A 20,173-nucleotide genomic window follows, 5' to 3' on the forward strand; every position below is an offset into this window, starting at 1 on the left:
TTACCACATCTTTAAAATTAATATAATACAAGATATTTATTCAACAAATGGATTTGAAATTGTTTCTAAAATGTTCGCTTATCTGAAAAGCAGGATCAAGTAGCTATCTTTCTGATTGCTGCTGAAAAATCCCCGTTTTGGGCTTTTAATGCATAAACTAATGCCAATTTCCATGCTCTTCCTGACATCCCCCCCCCCCCCCCATCCCCCGCATGCGCTTTATTTTACATTCAACTTTTCCCAAAATTTCGGTGAAGCGCCAACAAATGGAGCGAATACGAAAAACAACGACAATATACTATACTTTATGCTGCATTCAATTATTCATTTTGCATAACATTTCGAGTTTGTTTCGTGCAACATTTTAATTAAATTTTTAAACACTCACACACGCACTAGCACACGCATATACACACACACAGTGCTGGCCACAAAATTATACGCACTTGTCGCTTTCATGAGTCGTTGCTGCCATGTTCAAATCAAATTAAAAAGTTAACGTACAACAAGTTTGCAACATTCGGTCAACGGCAGTTGCAGTTGCAATTGCATTTAGTTTGAATTTAATTTGGATTTGTTTTATTTTCGAAGCAATTTTTATTTTTCACACTCGTGCACTATGCAGTTGGCAAATAGAATTTGAAAACGGCTGCTAACTTGCTGCATTGGCGGTCAGAGATTTTGTTGCTGTAGCGACTATGTCCGTTGTTTTAACTGTCGCATGCAATTTTCAGTGGCCACACAAACCAATTCATATTTAATTTGCGGTTGCTAAAATTATACTATATTTCTACTAGTATAGCATATGTTTTTCATGGCGAGCTGCAAATAAAAGTTGCAACTTCTATAAACTTGCGGTCGAAGGCCGAATGTGCAGCTGCAGACAAAGCCATTGACTAAAGTTGCGGCGAATGTCATGATGTTGCAGCCAAAAGTTGCAATAACATGATGTAAGGAGCAGACTCTGGAACCCGGAACTGCCCAACGACCGACCATAAAGCCCAATGGAACACTTGAAAGATATGCTCTGGAACGGCACTTATCAGCGAATTGTATTTGCTGGCGAAAAGCAAATAAAATATGAAAATGCTTGTACAAGCATTAAAGCCATGCAATACTGAGGACTATATATGTGTGTGTATATGTGTTTCTGTGTGTGTGTGTGTGCGTGTGCCTAGCGCCGGAAGTGCAAATAACTGTTGCCAAACATTTTCAACGAAAAATGTGCGCATTGCATACTTTTGCGAGACGTGCTCGGAGCATTGGCAGAGCGAGTGAGGATCTTGCATGCTGTTTTGGCGCCAGCCTTGCTAGCTGCCCCGCCTGCCACGCCCCCTCCCCCTCCCCCTCCCCTCTCCACCCGTCCCTGGCATCAGCATCGACGGCGACGAGTTCAACACGCCGCTTGTAGCAATGCATGCAAACAAGATTTAACGATAAAATTTTAATTAGTGCATAAATGGGCGCTTGATTGTGTGGGCGTGGGCGTGGCATGTACATACATACTCGTATATAGCACAGGACATGTGCGACGCACATATGTACACATACATCTAGTATGTCTGAGTGCATGTGGGTGCCCTCGTTGTGGCTTTCGATGTGGCGTTCTGGCGCGATTTGCAACAGAGTTAAAATGGAGACAGGGGGGTATGGAAATGAAATTAAGTAATTCTGACTGCTGCCCTGTGAGTAAGATATAGTATAGTATGTGCTATCACATGAGCCTGATGCTTGTTGCCTTCCGCAACAAAATTGTCTAATTCTGTCAAGCAATATATTTTAAATAAACAAAAAAGTGCATTCATTATTCAAAAACATTACACTTTTCTAAGAGAATATTTTTAAAAACATAGTTTGTTAGTTTGAATGAATAAAAATACAAAAGTTCATTTTATATATTTTATTATTACATTTAAATAAAACTATTACACAGCATGTAGTTGCTTTTCATCGTACAAATGGAGATGAAGCTTGGAGCTATCGAGCAAATACTGTGCCAATAAAAATCGAAATTTTATATTTTATTTTGACAAAATTCAGACACATAAAATATACCTGATACACTTGTATTTCCTTGTGACTTTCAGCTATTTAATAAATTGAAAATACCCCTCAGCATCTCTCAGTTTTGACACGATTGAGTAGATCCAAGACGAAACAAAGAAGCTGCTAAAAAGAAGTTACAAGGAAGAGTTTTTTGAAATGCTAAGACGTGGATTGAAAATAGCATCAGGAATTATGAATAAATACAGAGTTATAACCAAAAAGAACGGGTTATATTTGTAGACAGTAGTATTTACTTTATTTACAAAAAAAAACTAAGCAATTCGCAAGCAAACGACACTTGTTCAAAGTACAAAGGTTTTCTAACCCTAACAATTGATAGTGATATCTAAAGAAGGTTTAAAAATAAATAGAAAAACTAACATTTTAAAGTAGAAGTTTTTCTTTGAAGTTGGCCAGAGAAAGCACATAGCTGTTTTTATTGACATTTGCATAGTTTTTTAATTTTTTTGCAGAGCTGCAAAAGGCGATATTCGAAAGTGTTCTGGAAAGCTTTGCTTAAATTGTAAACATTTTTCCTTAAATAATTAAATATTGAGCAAAACTATCATTAAGGACAACCATTTTTAATGTTTTTTTGTAAGAATTGAACAAATTGAATTAAAATTAAGTTAAGCAATTAGGATTTATTGGCATTTATCTAAAGCATTTTAAATTTCTAATTGTCTGCTTTTCTTGGGCATAACAAAAGTTATAATGCATTTAAACTGGAAATCTGTACAGTTTGCTTTTCAATTTTTTTAATTCGCTGTAATGTTTTATATAGGAAATATCTAAGAAATATCTAGTATAAACGTACTTATAGTTATTATGTTTATCTCCAATACTGAGAAAAACATTCTTTATCGTCTTTCCAATTGGCATGTTTACGAAAGAGATTCAAAGTCACGAATATTTTTAAGTGCCTTACGGATATGTTTTGGTGGGCTTGCATTCTTGATTTCATTTATATTTAACTTTCCCTTCAGCGACTAGTAGATGCCCCAAAACCATTTAAGCAGCAACACACGAGCTGAATTTTCTTTCAATGCTGCGAAGCAATTCTGTACTTTGTTTCGATTTCAATAGTTTTTACTACATATAACAACATTTAGTTTTGTTGCACATGCCATGAATGCTTGTGGGCAACCAGCTCGCCCATTTCACAAGGCACATCTAGATACAAACATATGTAAGTGTGGGCTTGGAAGTATCTCGGTATGTGTGTAAGTATTTTGTAGATATTTTTAGTTACTGCAATGCCATGAAAAGACGTGGCAAAATGCTTTCAACGCCATGTTTGCGTATTTGCGTTTATATTAGAAAAACTACACACACACACATACACACACATAGACATTTATGCGAGCACCATTTCATGCATGAGTGTCGGTAAGTGTGTGTGAGTGTGGTGCGAATACAGTGCTGACCAGTGTTGCCAACTTTTCAGAAGAAAAAAAGCTGTTTTTAACGGGAAGAAGAGTTAAAGAAGGCTAAAAACTTTTACGAAAAATCGTAAAAAAAGCTTTATGTCTTTTTAGATAAAATTCGTAGAAAAATTAATTTTTAAATATTTTTTTTATCATTTGGGGAGCATTTTAGATAAAGCTGGTTTATATATTTTTTATATATATATTTTTTATATTTATATTTATTTATTTATTTATTTATTTATTTCATTGACAAACAATGCAGTGTAAAAGAAAATATATATATATATATATAAAAAATCAACTTAAACCAAATAAAACTAAAGAAATAAAAAAGCCTATAAAAATGGCAAAAATATCTAATAACGAATCCGACACGGTGGGGGAATTTTATCTGCCAAACGACCAGCTATGGCCCGATTCACAGAGAGTAGTCAGATACGTTATTAGATTACGTTATTATGGCAATAAAAGATACAAGAAAAGAAATTAAAGTTAAATTTGTTAAAATTACTTTATATTTAAACGAGTAGTGGGAGTATGGGAAAATATTAATTTTACAAATAAAAAAAAGCTGCCACGTTTAATTTCTTAAAATTACTTTATATTTAAACGAGTAGTGGGAGTATGGGAAAATATTAATTTTAAAAAATAAAAAAAAAGCTGCCACGTTTTTACAAAAAAAGCGGATAAGAAGATAAATGTATTGTTAAAAATCTAGAACTCCATTTTGATTTCAAAAACAACCAGATTTGACGGTAAAAAAAGCCAAATTGGTAACACTGGTGCTTTGCTGACTGCTTTGCGCTCTACTGGCCGTGAGGCACGACCTGGAAAAATGAGAGCATCGCAGAAGGAGAACCAGATCGTAGCATACCAGCGGGCGCAACAGCTCGACAGGTACTAACTTTATTCAATATTGTAGCATTTTTCTCGACTACGCTGCCGCTGCCTCTGCCTCTGCCACTGCCTTATGTCTACTTTTATTTATTCTAATTTTGCTGCCTGCCCTTACACACCAATCCTCCTTCTTTTTTTTACAACTTTTACCTCTCGATTGCTGCTCGACATGCACTTTGCATACATTTTGGCGTTTACGAGCTGACGCTGCGTTTAAATATTTAGTAGATGTAGATAGTAAAATGTTGCCAAGTATACATGTAGATAAACATACATATGTATATACATTTATATACTTGTATGTGTGTATATTCGGCCCGTATCTGTTGAAATATTTATTGAAACAACCAAAAGCGTGTAAGCTCACAAAACTATGCAATACACCAACGTTGGTTGCCAAATTATGCGCACACACACACACTCACACACATTTGTCCCGACTTTGACGCTTTAGAGTGTGGCTTATGCATGAAATTTTATGTTTTAATTAAAATATGTAAATGCGGCAAATCGTGCAGCAGATTTTAAGGCCACTCGCTCCAACCTCAATTTGCAACAAAACTTTTCACACATTTCCCTGCAAATTTTCCAATATTGCAATCGCGTGCGTGTGTGTGTGTGTGTGCTAAACAAATTTGAAAATCGCGCTCTACTTTCCACCCACAAATGTGAAACAACAACAACAACTGCAACAATTTGGTTTATTTGCCCCTAATTGCTAACAACAGTTAGCATGGCACGCCAGCTGGCTATATATTCGGTTTTATTTACTGGCCCGCCACCGCTTAGCGCGGAAATTGCAGTACACCGCTGTGGCCAGTAGAACTCGAAATTAGTTTATACAATTTGGACCAGAGTGAAAGTGCTAGATTTTTGGCCAGAACACACGGCTTTTTCCAATTCTATTGTTACCAATCCGTTCCATCGAAATGGCAAAATGCACTTTATTTCGAAAACTCATTTGGGTAGTCGGTTTCAAAAGCTTTGCCTCGAAGCCAGTTTTCCACTTTTGTTCCACAAACAAATCATTAAGCCAAATAATTCAATCATTGATTCAGGTTTTAATTGGAATTTCGCATGATTTTGTGCTATTTTGAATGCAGGCAGCAGCACTAAATAATTAACAACAGCAATATTGTATGTAGTATTAATATTTATACCAATCGTGGCATTCAATATCACTTATTTTTGCAAAAATGCAAACGAATATTTAATAATAATTTGTTTATTTTAACAAATGCAATTCATTAGGCAGCTAGACATTTCATACAATAATAACCGAAAGAGCATGTCCAGGAAGTGGCAACCTTTCATCTTTTCTGCTGCAAACTATTATCTAGCTGATAGATCCAAGCAATGTCCTTTGTAATACATTTGGTTCCATTCCAAACAATCGCAATTGAAAATGAACTTAATTTCTTTTATTTCAAAAGCCAATGCTTAGGCCAAATAATTTAAATATTGCTCGAGATTTAAAAACCTGATACTGTATTAATCATTCAATTCATCCAGAACAAAATATTTCAGTTATATATTTCCTGCAATGTAAATTAAGTTTTCTGGTAATTAAACAACAAAACTTAATGTAGTAATTTTTTATTAAACTCTCATCTTAATGTTTGTCTAAAATATATGTCTTGTATTAAAAGGTTGCACGAGGATCGGTCAAATGGTTTAATGATCTTAAAATAGATTTTATTTATTTGTTTGACATTTATTATGAATTATGCGTGTGCTGCCATTCTACCAGAAAATCCAGGGAAGTGTCAATATAAAAATATAAATAAATTGTGTATCGACTACTATTTATAAATCTCTTTTGTATTGTGTGAAGATATTCACAGATAATTTATAATGAGCAGTCTAAGTGTCTCAATTATCATTTGAGTATTTTTTATTCTCTTCCACATTTACAGGGATTTGGCAATATATAGAATTGTATTTATTTAACTTATTATATTTTGGTTTAGTATTATTCAATAAATGAATTTAATTTTTTTGGATGGCTCTGAATTGAGGCATAATTGACCGAACGTGGCTAATGGACCTGCAAGAACTGAGCCTTCTATATCCATATTTTTTAAGAGACTTCCCTGAATAATTCTTTTATTCAATTTTGTTAATAATTTGATTGTTCTAAACTGTGTCAAAAATATCTGTAAAACTGACAAAATGTTTAATGTTATAATCAAACATGCAAATAATGTTTACGAAAATTTCACGAATTGAAAAAGTATGCCATGAATATGTTATTTTAATTGAAATCAATTAGAATCTCATTCTTAATATAATCGTACTTTCTTTTAAACAAAACTTTAATTTCTAAAACAACACAAATTTGTGCAGTATTTCAAAAAAAAAAAAAAATACGTTTTCTCTCTTATATTTCAAAGTATTTGCAATGGTTCAGTCAACATAATCAGGCTTGGAAATAATTTTTAAAAAAAATTGACGAATTATTTTAATTGAAATCAATTAGAATCTCATTCTTAATATAATACGTACTTTCTTTAAAACAAAACTCCAATTTAAATAAAAATAAATTTGTGCAGTATTTTAAAAAACCACAATTGAAATCAATTAGAATCTCATTATAAAAATAATACTGCTTTCTTTTAAACAAAACTGCAATTCCTAAAACAACACACATTTGTGCAGTATTTTTAAAAATCGTACGCTTTCTCTCTTATATTTAAATATATTTGCAATGATTCTGTCAACATTTGCTTGCATTGCACACTCGCATCAATAGAAATGTTTTAAAACACCATATTTTTTCACAACGAGGGGCGCCAAAAAATACATAATATTGATCTCTTGGCTTTTTAACTCTCTCTTGAATAAGCATATTTTTATATACACATAATACTATATACATAAATTATAGAGAGGCCACAGAAATATGAGCGACTAATGCAAGTCAATGCGAAAAATTGAATATAAAAATGTGGATAGATATGGAAATGAAAACAATCTGTTTCCCAACACAAAACAGGCAAATAAAATGAAATAAAATAAAAACAGACCAAACGACAAATACACAAATTTATTTTCGAGTGTGCGCCTGTGTATGTGTGTATCTGTGTGTGTGTGTGTGTGTGTGTGTGTCGACACACCGTTGTTCGCTACTTGAATTTGTGTATTCAGTGCGCGCCTTTGTTTATGCTACACTTTATTGCGCTTTTGCAATTTCGCGTTTCCGTTTCCTGTCAAATCAGCCATAAAAAAGCAGCAGGCGGGCAGCCGTCGAGCATTGAGCGTTGAGAGCTGAGCGTTGAGCGCAGAGCGCTGAGAGAAGCGCCTATTACATTTCGCAGTCGAATAAACAATGCCAACATCATTTGCACCTCCTTCATTATTTCGCTCGTTATTTGTCAAACAAATAAACAGCAGGCAGCAACAATGGTGGGGCCGGGTCGGACGGGGTCGGGTCGGATCGGGGCAGTGACTGGGGGCGGTGCTACGGGGACGTGCCGTGTCAGTGCTACATGCAATTGTGTCTGCTTCTCTCTACCTAGTTCGTTTTTTTTTCTAACTGACAGCCATGATGATATTTTCCATCATTATCATTGCGCTCGTGTTTACATTTTTACAGCCAAGAAGCAGCTTCAAGCGCCAAGTGACAATTTATTGTCATCCGCTTCGGTGCCCCGTCGAGCCACCCCTCCCGCTCCCGCTCCTGCTCCTGCTCCCGATTTACACTCCTCCGCCTCTTGTTTTGTTTTGTTTTTACACTTTAGTATTTGCATTGCCTCTGCTTTCATCTGCTACACACTTTGGCAAACATATTTGTGTGTGTGTGTGTGTGTGTGTGTGTGTGTGTGTGTGTGTGTGCGCCTTGACTTGACTTCATTGCTAGTGTCTTCTTTGCCGATTTGCTGGCTGAGAAAAAATCACAAGAATATTGCGAACTTGCGAAATGAAGTGCAAAATTCAAACGGAAATTGAAATGGCAATGACAATTCTTCCTCTACATTCTCTTCTATTTCTCTCTATTTCTCCCTGCTGCATTTTCGTATTTTCCTTTCACTTAGTGCTTTCTTCCTGCCCCGAACTCTGCAACGCAGCTCAAGTCAAACCGGCTCAGGACGAGCTGCTGTTTCCTTTGGGCTCCAACTGGGCTCGGACTTGGCACATGTTCCCTTCAGCTGCAACTTTTGGCTGTTGCACAAAATGAAGTTGGAAAATGGCGATTTTCTGAAGCGTAAACTAAACACTTGAGATGCGAAAATAAATAAAAATGGACATCATGCCGATTTATTGCCGATGATGGGCAGCAGTAACATTTTTAGTGGCAGTGGGCGAACTAAAGTTGCAGTCAAATGCTGTTGTTGTTGTTGCTGTTGCCACTGAAGCATGCATAATAACTGCCCCAAGGAAGTGCTGGAGGACAGAGCTGTAGCATCTTGTGGCGCAATAACTTTTCAGATTTTGCCAGAAATTTCACTCTGAATTTATTGCACTTTCTTAAACAGTAAGTCTTTACTATAATGATGATGCACTCCTCAAGTGTAGCTTAAGACTCTTGAAACTGCGATTGAATTACGTTATACCCACTAGTCAACAACTGATTGTTGTCCTCAAATGGCATATATTTCTTAAGCAACTGAATAGGGTTTGTATTTAGGTGTAAAGCTTATGATTTTATATTTATATTTTTGAAATAAATTCAAGGAAATTCAAGCCTTAGCTTACATACTATATCTTATTTATCAGGAAAGGCCAAAAGGATAAAGGCCATTGAATAAAGTACCACAAACACCAAATACTACAAATAACTGAGAGCATAAACCCTAAATCATAATTAGGAGTTCTACTCAAAAACTCTCTATATAGTAGTTTTATCTGAGAAACTTTCAATCAATATTTTTGGACCTTTATTGTTTACTGCAAGTATTTTTCAAAGGTCTTTTATACCCTCTACGCGCAGAAAGAAAATATATATCCTTTTTAAAGTTTGTAACAGTGAAGAAGAAAGCATCACAAACCCGATAAAACCTATATATTCTTAATTCGTATGACGAAACAAATCTGAAACGGCTGAGCCTGCATTATCCAAACTTGGTTTGTATGTATAGTCTCCTATAAATTTATTTATTTACATATTTTATTTTCTTCAATTTTTCCAGCATTTTAAAGTTGTATAAATTAAGCTGTGCCTTCGTTATTAATATAAAATACTCTAATTTTGTTTTAAATTTCAATAAAATCGGTCAATTATAAGAAAATTGATTAGTTATTGGGTACAGTATTTATTACTGTCGGTAGCATTCCATCTTGTTTCATTTTTGAACTGTTTCCCTATAACTTTTTTAAAATGTATGACCCACCAATTTTTTAAAATGCGAGCCAGACCGACACAGAAGCTCATTCATAAAAGAAGCTCAGAAGGCAGCACATTCAATAAATTGGCGTGTGTCCACTATTTTGCAAGAAATGAGTTACTTTTGACAGAAAATTAATGGAAATTAATTTTAGAACCGTTTATAGAACATTTCAGCTTAAGTTAAAAACCTGATGGAGCAAATCCTGTATACAATTGATATCTTAAAGATATTTGCAATATTAAAAAAAAAATGGAATTAATAATTACAATTTATAAAATATTTCAAATCTTAATGGAGCAAAATTTAAACAAATAACTTGTGCCATTAATTGAAATTAATAAAACTTTTCAGAGCATATAGACCACCTTAAAGGCCAAGTTAAAAGCCTGATGGTGCAGACTCTGTACACAATTGATAACTTTAAGATATTTGCAATGCTTAAGCAAATAACTTGTGCGTGACGTTTGAAGAGAATGCTATTATGCAGCGTCAGCCAACAAAATCTAAAAGCATTGCATGCTGCAAGGCGTTTGAGTGACACACACATACACACACACACACACACGCGCGCACACACATGCATATGCAGACAGGCAGACGCATATTTCTCATACATATTTATGCGTGTGAGCAACTTATAAATAAAGCAACTGTGTCAACAATGCATGCAAGCCATGCTAGCCGAAGCCACGTTAAGTGAAATGCAAAGGAATTCCGTAATGGAATATGAACGCACACACACACACGCACACAAACACATCCACACAAGTGCCAAGGTGCACCAAGAGGTACAAAAAAAAAAAACAAAAAACAGGAAAGGAATGCTAAAGTCGAGCAGGAGTTGACTTAAATACCCTGTACCTCCCACCAAAAAAGAAAAAATGAAAAAAATAAATAATAAATTAAAAAATTAAATAATTAAAAAAAATTATATTAATTAAATTATTTAATTAAATTAAAGACATGTTCATGTACAGGAGATACTTCCTTCTGCGTGTTACATACTTTGCACAAACCTAATATACCATTTTTACCCTACGGGTACAGGGTATAAAAATTTATTAAAATAATTGAATTTATTTAATTTAATTAAATATAAAATATTCCATACATACATTTACATCAGAATCGTGTCTATGCGTGTTTGTGTAAATGCAACAAATACAGCTGCGGACAGAGCTTGGGCCTGGTTATATGGCTATAAGTTTCTTTCTAATCAACGTATCATAATAAATATATAAATAATAATAAATATATAAGTATACGGATATATAATAACTAACTGGATGTGTCTACCAAATTTCAATAGTTCAAAATTCTAAGAATTGCGGGAGTTATAGAAAATCGCGAATAGGGGGGGGAGTCGGGGGGTGCATCAGAAAAAATTAACAAACTCGTCCTTTCTTGAGCTCAGGAAAATCTGGGTACCAAGTTTGGTTATTCTAGCTCTTATACTTTCGGAGATCCTTGCGTTCATACAGACAGACATGCGAACAGACAGACGGACAGACATACGAACAGACAGACGGACAGACAGACGTACATGGCTATATCGAGTCCGCTTGTCATGCTGATCAAGAATATATACACTTTGTGGGGTCTGCCACGCCTCCTTCTGTGTGTTCCATGTACACTCGCACAAAACTAATATACCCTTTGGGTACAGGGTATAAAAACAAAAAAAACATAAAAAAATGAAAAACAAATATCTGCTGCATCAGCTACAGAGCGAAAGGAAAATAACAACAGAATAACAGAATAGCGCATATCAGAAATGAAAAGTCGGGATTCCATAGTGCGTCTCGTAGTCGGGGTTACTTCTGGGCCACCAAGATGTAAAGCAACAGTTGGCTCTGCCGTGCTTCGTTGGCAGTGCAGTGAAGCATTCGAACTGCTTTATCGACGCCGCGTTGCCAAGTTGCCAAGCAACCGTAACCAAGCGCCTTCAAGCCACAACAAAACCAACCAGCCAGCAAGGAAGCAAGGAAGCACGAAAAGCAAACGAACTCAACATAAGCGAATAAGATAGCATTGGAAAATGGTAAGAAAATGCAGCGGAAAATATCAAATAATTTAATAAACACTTTTATAGATACTTTCGCGTGGTAAAACGGATTCGGCGAGCTCAAGGCATGCGCCCAGCGGCGGACAAATGCAGCGGAAGGCGCCAGCACCTGCCTCGCTCGAGGATTTCATCATCAAGCGGGACTATACGGGCGCCAGAGCCTTCCTGGAGGTAACTGTTACTTACGAGCCTCTATATGAGTGATTGTGATAGTGATTTAATCTCAATCTTTTCATTTAACTTAACTTTTAAGCAGCAAGTTATTCTTTTCATTTTTCTTAATTTGTAAGCAGCAAGTTATTCTTTTCATGATTCTTAACTCTTGTTTTATTTATTTCATTACAAGTTAAGTAGTTACCACCACTTATTAAAGAGTATGAATGAGTCGGGTGCGAGTTTAACATTTTACTTCTCTTAATTTTAAAAGTGTAGATGCAAGCCAAGACTACTTAGCAATCAATTCAAAACTATTTAGAGCCCCTTTAAGGAGAATTAATAGTGGCAAAAAAAAGACCAAATAGTTCCGCAAATAAGTTCATTAAGTAAAGAAAAAAAATTGCCTTTGGGAATCAATGGCGCGTTTTATAAAACTAGGTACAGTAGAATCTCGAAAAAGTGAACTGTAATGTGCAAATGATTTAATCAATTTTTTTAACCAATAACTTTTTTGAGCGGTTGTCAAATTTGAAAATATCGATTTTTCGGAGAAAATACGCTTAATTTATTTTCATTTGTGAAATAGTGACATAATTACATATTTCATTTTTTTTTTTATTTCTTTTATTTTTTTGAAAATTAAGAGTAAATAAAATTGTTATTTTTTACAACAAAGAAAAATCTTAAAACATTATAAAACAGAAGAATCTCGAAAAAGTTAACCGAAATGTCCTCAGGATAGTTAACTTTTTTGAACTATTAACTTTTCTAAGCGGTTGTCGAAATTAAATAAAAATATTGTTTTAATAATAATAATCGTAGCTGTCAAAGTGACTAGTCGACTTTTTATTGTGCGCTCCGTGAAAAATTGTAGTAAATTCCTCTTTTTCAATTATTTCGCGTATAGTGCGTTAAAAAAAAAAAAAAAAAAAAAAAAAAAATCACCCGGAAACCTAGTTTCACCTTGGCTTTTTGGCAATCGTTTAGTATCCTTATTTTCTTGGATTCCAATCAACAATTAATCTGCTGTATGGGGCTGCTCTGCTGACGTATACACGTCATCGAAGCAGAGACAGCCCAGAATTTTTCTTCTTTGCTTGTTTTTGCAAGTCATCTTATCTCACGTAAATGAATGCTGATGAAGACTCGGCCGCTCTCGGAGCAGCTGAGGAAGTAGTCAATAAGCTGCCGAAGTACGTGGAGATGAGAAAAATTTCTGGTAAATCACCTTCGGAGCTGAGAGCAAAAATAACCAAGGACTTGCATATGTCAATGGGAAAACCATACTTAAAGCCGTCAAGCTCAACCAGTAACTGGATTGCCTCAACCACTTGTACATCGACTACAAGTACCCTAACATTTTCTGTGGTGAACTCTCAATCAATGTATACTACAGTAGCGACATCAAATGGCAGTTTGTGCTCCACACCCGCCGTTGTGAGTACACCGGCTTCAATCACAAACTTAGTTGCAAATCCAACTCTGGACAAATTTTGCTCGTTTCAAATGTCAGTACCCGGTATTAATAGGAAGCGGAAAGGAGCCGTCGAGTCACTAAAATCGGCTCAAAAAAATAAGCCAACTCCTGTCAATACAACCCAGGGACAACGAACTGCGTCCTCCTCTCCGGCAGCGCTTCAAAATAATAGATTTGCAGCCCTTTCGGAAGAAGCTGATTCCATTATGGAAATGGAAGAGCCAGATTCCGAAGATCCATCGAGCCAGCAAAATGAAGCCAGCCGTTTCCAGCAGGGAAGTAGTATTCCTAAGCCTCCTGCTATATGTGTGCCACAAGTTAACAAATTGGATAAGCTGGAGGTGGCGCTCAATTCTGCTGTCTCCCCTGACGATTACGACATACGCACATCGAAATCTGGGATCTCGCGTATTTATACGAAGAATTCGAATGCGTTTCGTGCAATAATCAAATTATTGTCCAATCAAAATTGTCAATTCTGGCACCACCAGTTGAAGGAGAACAAACCCTGCAGATTGGTGCTCAGAGATATTCATCCCAATGTACCCAGGCAATTAATAGAGCGCACCTTTACCGACAAGGGCTTTACAGTTTTGAATATATATTGCCCCAGAAAACCGGACTGGCGTAACATTCAAATTAATGAGGAGGATGGTGAGGACATAAATAATGTCAAAACAAGACAAAATATGTTTTACGTTAACCTCCAGAACGCACCCAACGTTGCTGAGGCACTAAAAATAACTCAAATTGGTAGACACAGGGTTACAATATCAAAGGCCAAACAGAGTAAAGAGCTGGTACAATGCTTCAGATGCCAAGATTTCGGGCACACGAGGAACTATTGCCTTAAAAAGCCGGTTTGCGGTAAATGCTCGGGGGACCATGATACTGGCTCAAAATCATGTAACCTGAATGATAATGGGGAATTTATATGCGCTAATTGCGGCGAAGACCACATGTCGAGCTTCAGAGGCTGCAAGGTAAGAATTGATCTAGCCAAAAAACTTAAGCCAGCTGTGAGGTTGCCGAGAGATGGTCTAGTCATCGGTAGCAATAGGAGTTACCCAAACAACCAAGGCAATAAAGTACAGTTCATCTCAAGCTCTGCTGTTAAGAGTGGCTTCTCTTACGCTGATGCAGCAAGGCCAATTGAAGGAAAGCGTACCATCGCGCCAACAAACCAAAACTCGCCCCGGGCACACATTTCCGCTGAAGATTGGCATCTAAACAATAAATTTAGTATGCTGGAAAAGGCGATTTTTGATCTAAACGCAAGAATGGATCAAATGTATAAGCTCATTCAGGAAAATATGGATTCCAATAGAGCCTTCCGTGACTTGGTACAAAAACTAATATCCAAATGTTAAATCCGCTGTTAAAAATCGGATTATGGAACGCACGGGGCCTGGTCAAAAACAATGATGAACTCAGGCTTTTCCTAAGTTCAAACTCGATCGATATCATGTTAATAACCGAAACGCATATGCGTCCTGGCTTGAACGCATATTTGCCAGGATACGACCAGTACTACGCTAATCATCCCAGTGGCACCGCTAAAAGTGGTTCTGCAGTCATCATTAGATCAAGTATCGCTCATTCACAGAATGAGCCAATTCTAAAAACAAGCATCCAAGCGGCCAGCGTAACTATACCGACGAATGGTGGAAGCATCAAAGTCTCCTCCCTATATCTTCCTCCCAATGAAGCTTGGTGCAGGGCCGACTTTGATCTATTGCTTGCAACCTTAGGAGATAAGTTATTGTAGGCGGTGATTTTAATGCAAAACACCAATGGTGGGGTAATTCCAGATCTTGCAGGCGAGGAAGGTGTTTGCAAGAGGCCATAGCTAGTACTACTTGCCAAGTTCTTGCTACTGGAGAGCCAACTTTCTACTCTTACAACACACGGCTTAACCCCTCTGCACTAGACTTCTTTATTGTCAACAGGATTGCCCTAAACAGACTCACCGTTGAAACAAAATATGAGCTCGCATCGGATCACCTTCCAGTAGTAGCGACGCTACATCATGCACCGCAATATAATCCCAAGAGGGAATATATTCTACCACCTGGCTCCCGTATTGATGTTTTTAAAGCCGATCTCGAAAGAAGAATTAACCTGAACGTCGAAATTAACAGCCCAGAGGATATCGAAGACGCGATATCAATCCTCATGAAGAACATTTCACTGGCTGCGTCTTCTGCTGCACCGAAAACTTTACGCTTGCCAACCCAACATAGTCAAGCTAGTCTACCACCAACGGCTGCTGCGCTCTTAAGCCTGAAAAGAAGAGTCAGGAAAGAATATGCAAGAACTGGAGATACTCGCATTCATCAAATCTACAAAAGACTGTCCAATCGACTGCAAAAAGAGCTTGCTAAAATCAGACAAGGCAGAATTGATGACATATTGGAAAGTGCTGGTCCAGATGCATCATTTAATTACTCGCTCTGGAAGCTTACGAGGCGATTCAAGAGGCTGGTCATCCCTAAGACTCCAATTAAGGATCCTTCAGGTGGATGGAGCTATTCCAGTCAGCAGAAAGCTGAAATCTTTGCAAACAGCCTAGAGGAAAGATTTAAGCCTTTTGACTTTACATCAGCAGATAGGCGAAGGGTAGTCGAGCTTAGGCTGGAGATGCCATTCCAAATGGCCTTGCCTGCAAGCCCAGTTACACTTCAAGAAGTGGTACAGCAGATAAAAAATCTAAAGGTAAAAAAAGCGCCTGGAGAAGACCTTTTAGACAACAGGACGCTGAAACTGCTCCCCACAAGGGCTCTGCTGTATATTGTCTTGCTCATGAATAACATACTCAGGCTGAGGCACTTTCCAAACTGCTGGAAAATGGCGCTAATTACGATGATTCCAAAGCCAGAGAAACAGCATACTGAAGTAGATGGATATAGGCCGATTAGTCTGCTACCTGCCCTCGGGAAGATGATGGAACGCGTGATTCTGGACCGGATTCTCCAGCTCGAAGCCGTGGCGCGCAGAATTCCAAAATGGCAATTTGGTTTTCGAAGAAGTCACGGAACACCGGAACAGCTCCACCGTGTGGTCAACTTCGCCCTGGAAGCCATGGAGCAAAAGATGTACTCAGTGGCTGTGTTTATGGATATTAAACAAGCTTTTGATAGAGTGTGGCATGATGGTCTCCTCTGCAAATTGAAAGGCATGCTAACTCCTCAATTGTTTCAACTCATCGAAAGCTTTCTAAGGGACAGAAGCTTCAGAGTTGCTGTTGATGGAGTGAAATCCACGAGGCGCTCAATTTGTGCAGGAGTGCCCCAAGGCAGTGTTCTCGGTCCTACCCTGTATACATTATTTACTGCTGATATGCCTGCACCGCAAGAGATCATTGGAGTATACGAGGATGACGCACTAATAGCTACTTACGCAGACGACACTGCGGTGCTTACCAGAAGCAGAGATATCGATGTAGCTTCGGAAGCCTTACAGCAGTATGTAAGTAGTTTCGAGAAGTGGGCTCTGAATTGGAACATTGGTATCAACGCCAGCAAGTGTGCGAATGTCACATTTACAACAAGGCCGTCGTCATGCGGAGATATCACAATGTTGGGGTCCACGCTCAGTCATACAAATTCGCACAAATATCTTGGTGTAATTCTGGACAGAAGACTCAACTTCAGCAAGCATACAACAATGGTCAAGCGATCGGTCATGGCGAAAGCCGGAAAGATGGCATGGCTGCTTGCACCATGCAACAAGCTGTCCCTGCACAGTAAGGTGACAGTATACAAGTCCATATTAAGTCCAATATGGAAGTATGCGCTACCAATTTATGGCATTGCCGCTGCATCGAACCTAAATAAAATAAGAGTTGCGCAAGCTAAAATACTCAGAAAAATATGCAACGCTCCCTGGTATATGCGCACTAGGGACATCGAAAGAGACTTATGTGTCCCCAAGGTTGGCGATGTCATTCAAATGCACGCAAGCAATTACGAGAAGCGACTCGGCAGTCACCCCAACGCACTAGCGAGGCGGCTCCTGTCCAAACCTAAGAAGAGAAGATTGAAGAAGTGCCATCCAAAGGATCTCCCCACAAGATCCCTTGTATAAAATATATAATATATATCATAAAATATAATTTCATTTCTAATGTAAAACATTGTAAATATTGTATATATGTACATAGATATAAGTGCGTCCTATAGATGCTTACTATAGACAACTTTTGTATTCCCTAACTTTCAACTAGCTTAAGCTGCCATATTGGTAGTAGAAAACTAGTTTAATAAATTGTATATATGTAAAAAAAAAAAAAAAAAAAAATAATAATAATACGCTTAATTTATTTCCATATGTGAATTAGCTCTCAACACATATTGACATAATCTATTATTTCATCAAAGTATTGATGCTTTTAATTGCTTTCGGGAAGCTCTTATTTGCTTGTTGAATATTTTGCCCAATTAGTGACTCCTCGTTACTTAAATTTGTTATATATTTTTTTATAATTAAGAGCAAACAAAATTGTAATTTTTAACGACAAAGAAAAATCTTGAAACTTTTTAAAACAGAATTTATTTGATTTAATCAAGCCAGTCAAGGGTAAGTATGTCGTCTTCACTATCGTATTGATCATTAACCCATGTTTGTATCTAATTTATAAAAACAGTTTGAAACAGTTGACAAATTTATACAATTAGAAAAGTTAATTGAAAAGTTAACTTTTTCGAGATTCTACTGTGCTCTCAATGACAAAGAAAAGATCGAATGAATTAATATATAACAAAGAAAGTTTCAGGCATGGTTCTCTTAAACAAATTTTGCACTTCGCGTTCGATTGATTATCAGAAATCGTTCCTACTGCTTTCAACACACATGTCCCTTGTTTTATAGTAATTGAATCCTTTCCTTTAAGTACGCCAATGAGGAGGACAATGAAAGTAAACAGCGACACATCGATCAATGGACCGCCTATTGTAACTTTCATTTGGGCGACTATCAGCAGGCCTTGGAGCAGTACAGGACGATTAAGTCGAGCGCACAAACAGACAACAACTTGCCAGATCTCGATCTGAATGTTGCCGTTTGCATGTTCTATTTGGGACTGTACGAGGAGGCGCAGCAATTGATGGAAAATAATCCGCATACAATGGAGCTGAAGCAGCGTTTGCTCTTCCACTTGGCCCACAAGTTGTCGAACGAGGAGCAGTGGCATCAGTTTCACGAAGTCCTGCAGGACTCGCCGTCTGTGGAACAGCAACTGAGCCTTGCCTCCATGCACTATATGCGTGCCCACTACCAGGAGGCCATCGATGTGTACAAGCGCGTCTTGGTCGACAACAAGGACTTTCTGGCCATTAATGTGTATCTGGCGCTGTGCTTCTATAAGCTCGACTACTACGACATGTCGCAGGAGGTGCTGGATGTGTATTTGAGCCAGCATGGGGACAGCACCATTGCCATCAATCTGAAGGCCTGCAATCGCTTTCGCCTGTTCAACGGACGCGTTGCCGAACAGGAGATCAAGAACATAGCAGATAATGGCACATTCGGAGCAGACTTGATTCGCCACAATCTGGTGGTGTTTCGCAATGGCGAAGGCGCCTTGAGAGTGTTCCCTTCGCTGCTGAATATTGTGCCCGAGGCCAGACTAAATCTGGCCATCTACTATCTAAAGCAGGGCGACATACAGGAGGCGCACGCCCTGATGAAAGAGGTGCAGCCCACGGTGCCACATGAGTATATACTGAAGGGTGTGGTGCATGCGGCCCTCGGACAGCAGCTGGGATCGGTGAGTGCCTCAAAATATGAATGACACATCACACATGTGCATCTCTCCTCTCCAAGCAGAAGGAGCACATTAAGACAGCCCAGCAGAATTTGCATTTGGTGGGCAGCTCGGCCACAGAATGCGATACGATCCCAGGGCGCCAGAGCATGGCCTCCGCCTTCTTTCTCTACGAGCAGTTCGAGGAGGTGCTGGTCTACATGAACTCCATACGCAGCTATTTCGTCAACGATGACGTTTTCAATTACAACTTTGCTCAGGCAAAGTGCGCCACAGGATACTACAAGGAGGCCGAGGACTTGCTCGTACAGATCACTGATATGGACATTAAAAATCAGCACACCTACTGCATGATCCTGGCCAAGTGTCACATACATTCCGGACATCCTGAGCTAGCCTGGAATGTGTTTATTACCAGAGACACCAATGCCGAGGCTTTTCTACTCCTGCAACTGATTGCCAATGAATGCTACAAGTGCGAGGAGTTTTGGGTGGCTGCCAAGGCGTTTGATATGCTAGAGAAGTAAGTATATATAGTTGTACTATAGATATTTCATTCAGCTACGTTCTCCATTAACTAAACTTTTCAAAGACTTGATCCCAGTCCCGAAAATTGGGAGGGTAAACGTGGTGCCTGCGCTGGCGTTCTATATGCGATGGTCACCAAAGCTCATCGAGGACGTCCCGGCGGCGGTATTTCGGAAGTTATTGGACTGCTGCGTGAATCATCGAATGCACAGGCCGAGTTGATGATTAAGACCATAAGGAAGCATATAAACACCTTTAAGTAAGCTGTTTGTAACAAATGAAATTAAATAAAAGAACTTAACATGAACAAAAATAATAAAATTAAAATAAAAAAAATAAAAAAATTCTAGCTTATAGTTAGTTGAGGCACCTATTCAACAATTTCCTGGCAGAACTCCGCTATGCGGTTTCAAACATTAGTTTATGGCCCTAATTTTGAGCCCGCTGGAGGGGCGTAGGCAGCTTCCGCCAAAAAATTAAAAT

General features: G+C 37.9%; 1 protein-coding gene across 1 annotated transcript; it reads left to right on the top strand.

Moving 5' to 3' along the window:
- Positions 1 to 11,474: 11,474 nt before the first annotated feature.
- On the top strand, positions 11,475 to 19,953 carry LOC115623964 (intraflagellar transport protein 56). Its single transcript, XM_030518532.1, has 5 exons — positions 11,475 to 11,495; positions 11,793 to 11,936; positions 18,290 to 19,165; positions 19,225 to 19,685; positions 19,755 to 19,953. Exons 1-5 carry the CDS (start codon positions 11,475 to 11,477, stop codon positions 19,951 to 19,953), a joined length of 1,701 nt encoding a protein of 566 aa, XP_030374392.1.
- Positions 19,954 to 20,173: the final 220 nt, after the last annotated feature.

Source organism: Scaptodrosophila lebanonensis, unplaced genomic scaffold (assembly GCF_003285725.1).
Source record: "Scaptodrosophila lebanonensis strain 11010-0011.00,11010-0021.00 unplaced genomic scaffold, SlebRS2 tig00000053-arrow-pilon, whole genome shotgun sequence".
NCBI lineage: Eukaryota > Metazoa > Arthropoda > Insecta > Diptera > Drosophilidae > Scaptodrosophila > Scaptodrosophila lebanonensis.

Coding starts and splice junctions, on each gene's coding strand:
- LOC115623964 (XM_030518532.1), top strand. CDS start 11,475: ATGAAAAGTCGGGATTCCATA. Junction 11,937..18,289: donor GCGCCAGAGCCTTCCTGGAG/GTAACTGTTACT, acceptor CTTTCCTTTAAG/TACGCCAATGAGGAGGACAA. Junction 19,166..19,224: donor TCGGACAGCAGCTGGGATCG/GTGAGTGCCTCA, acceptor CTCTCCAAGCAG/AAGGAGCACATTAAGACAGC.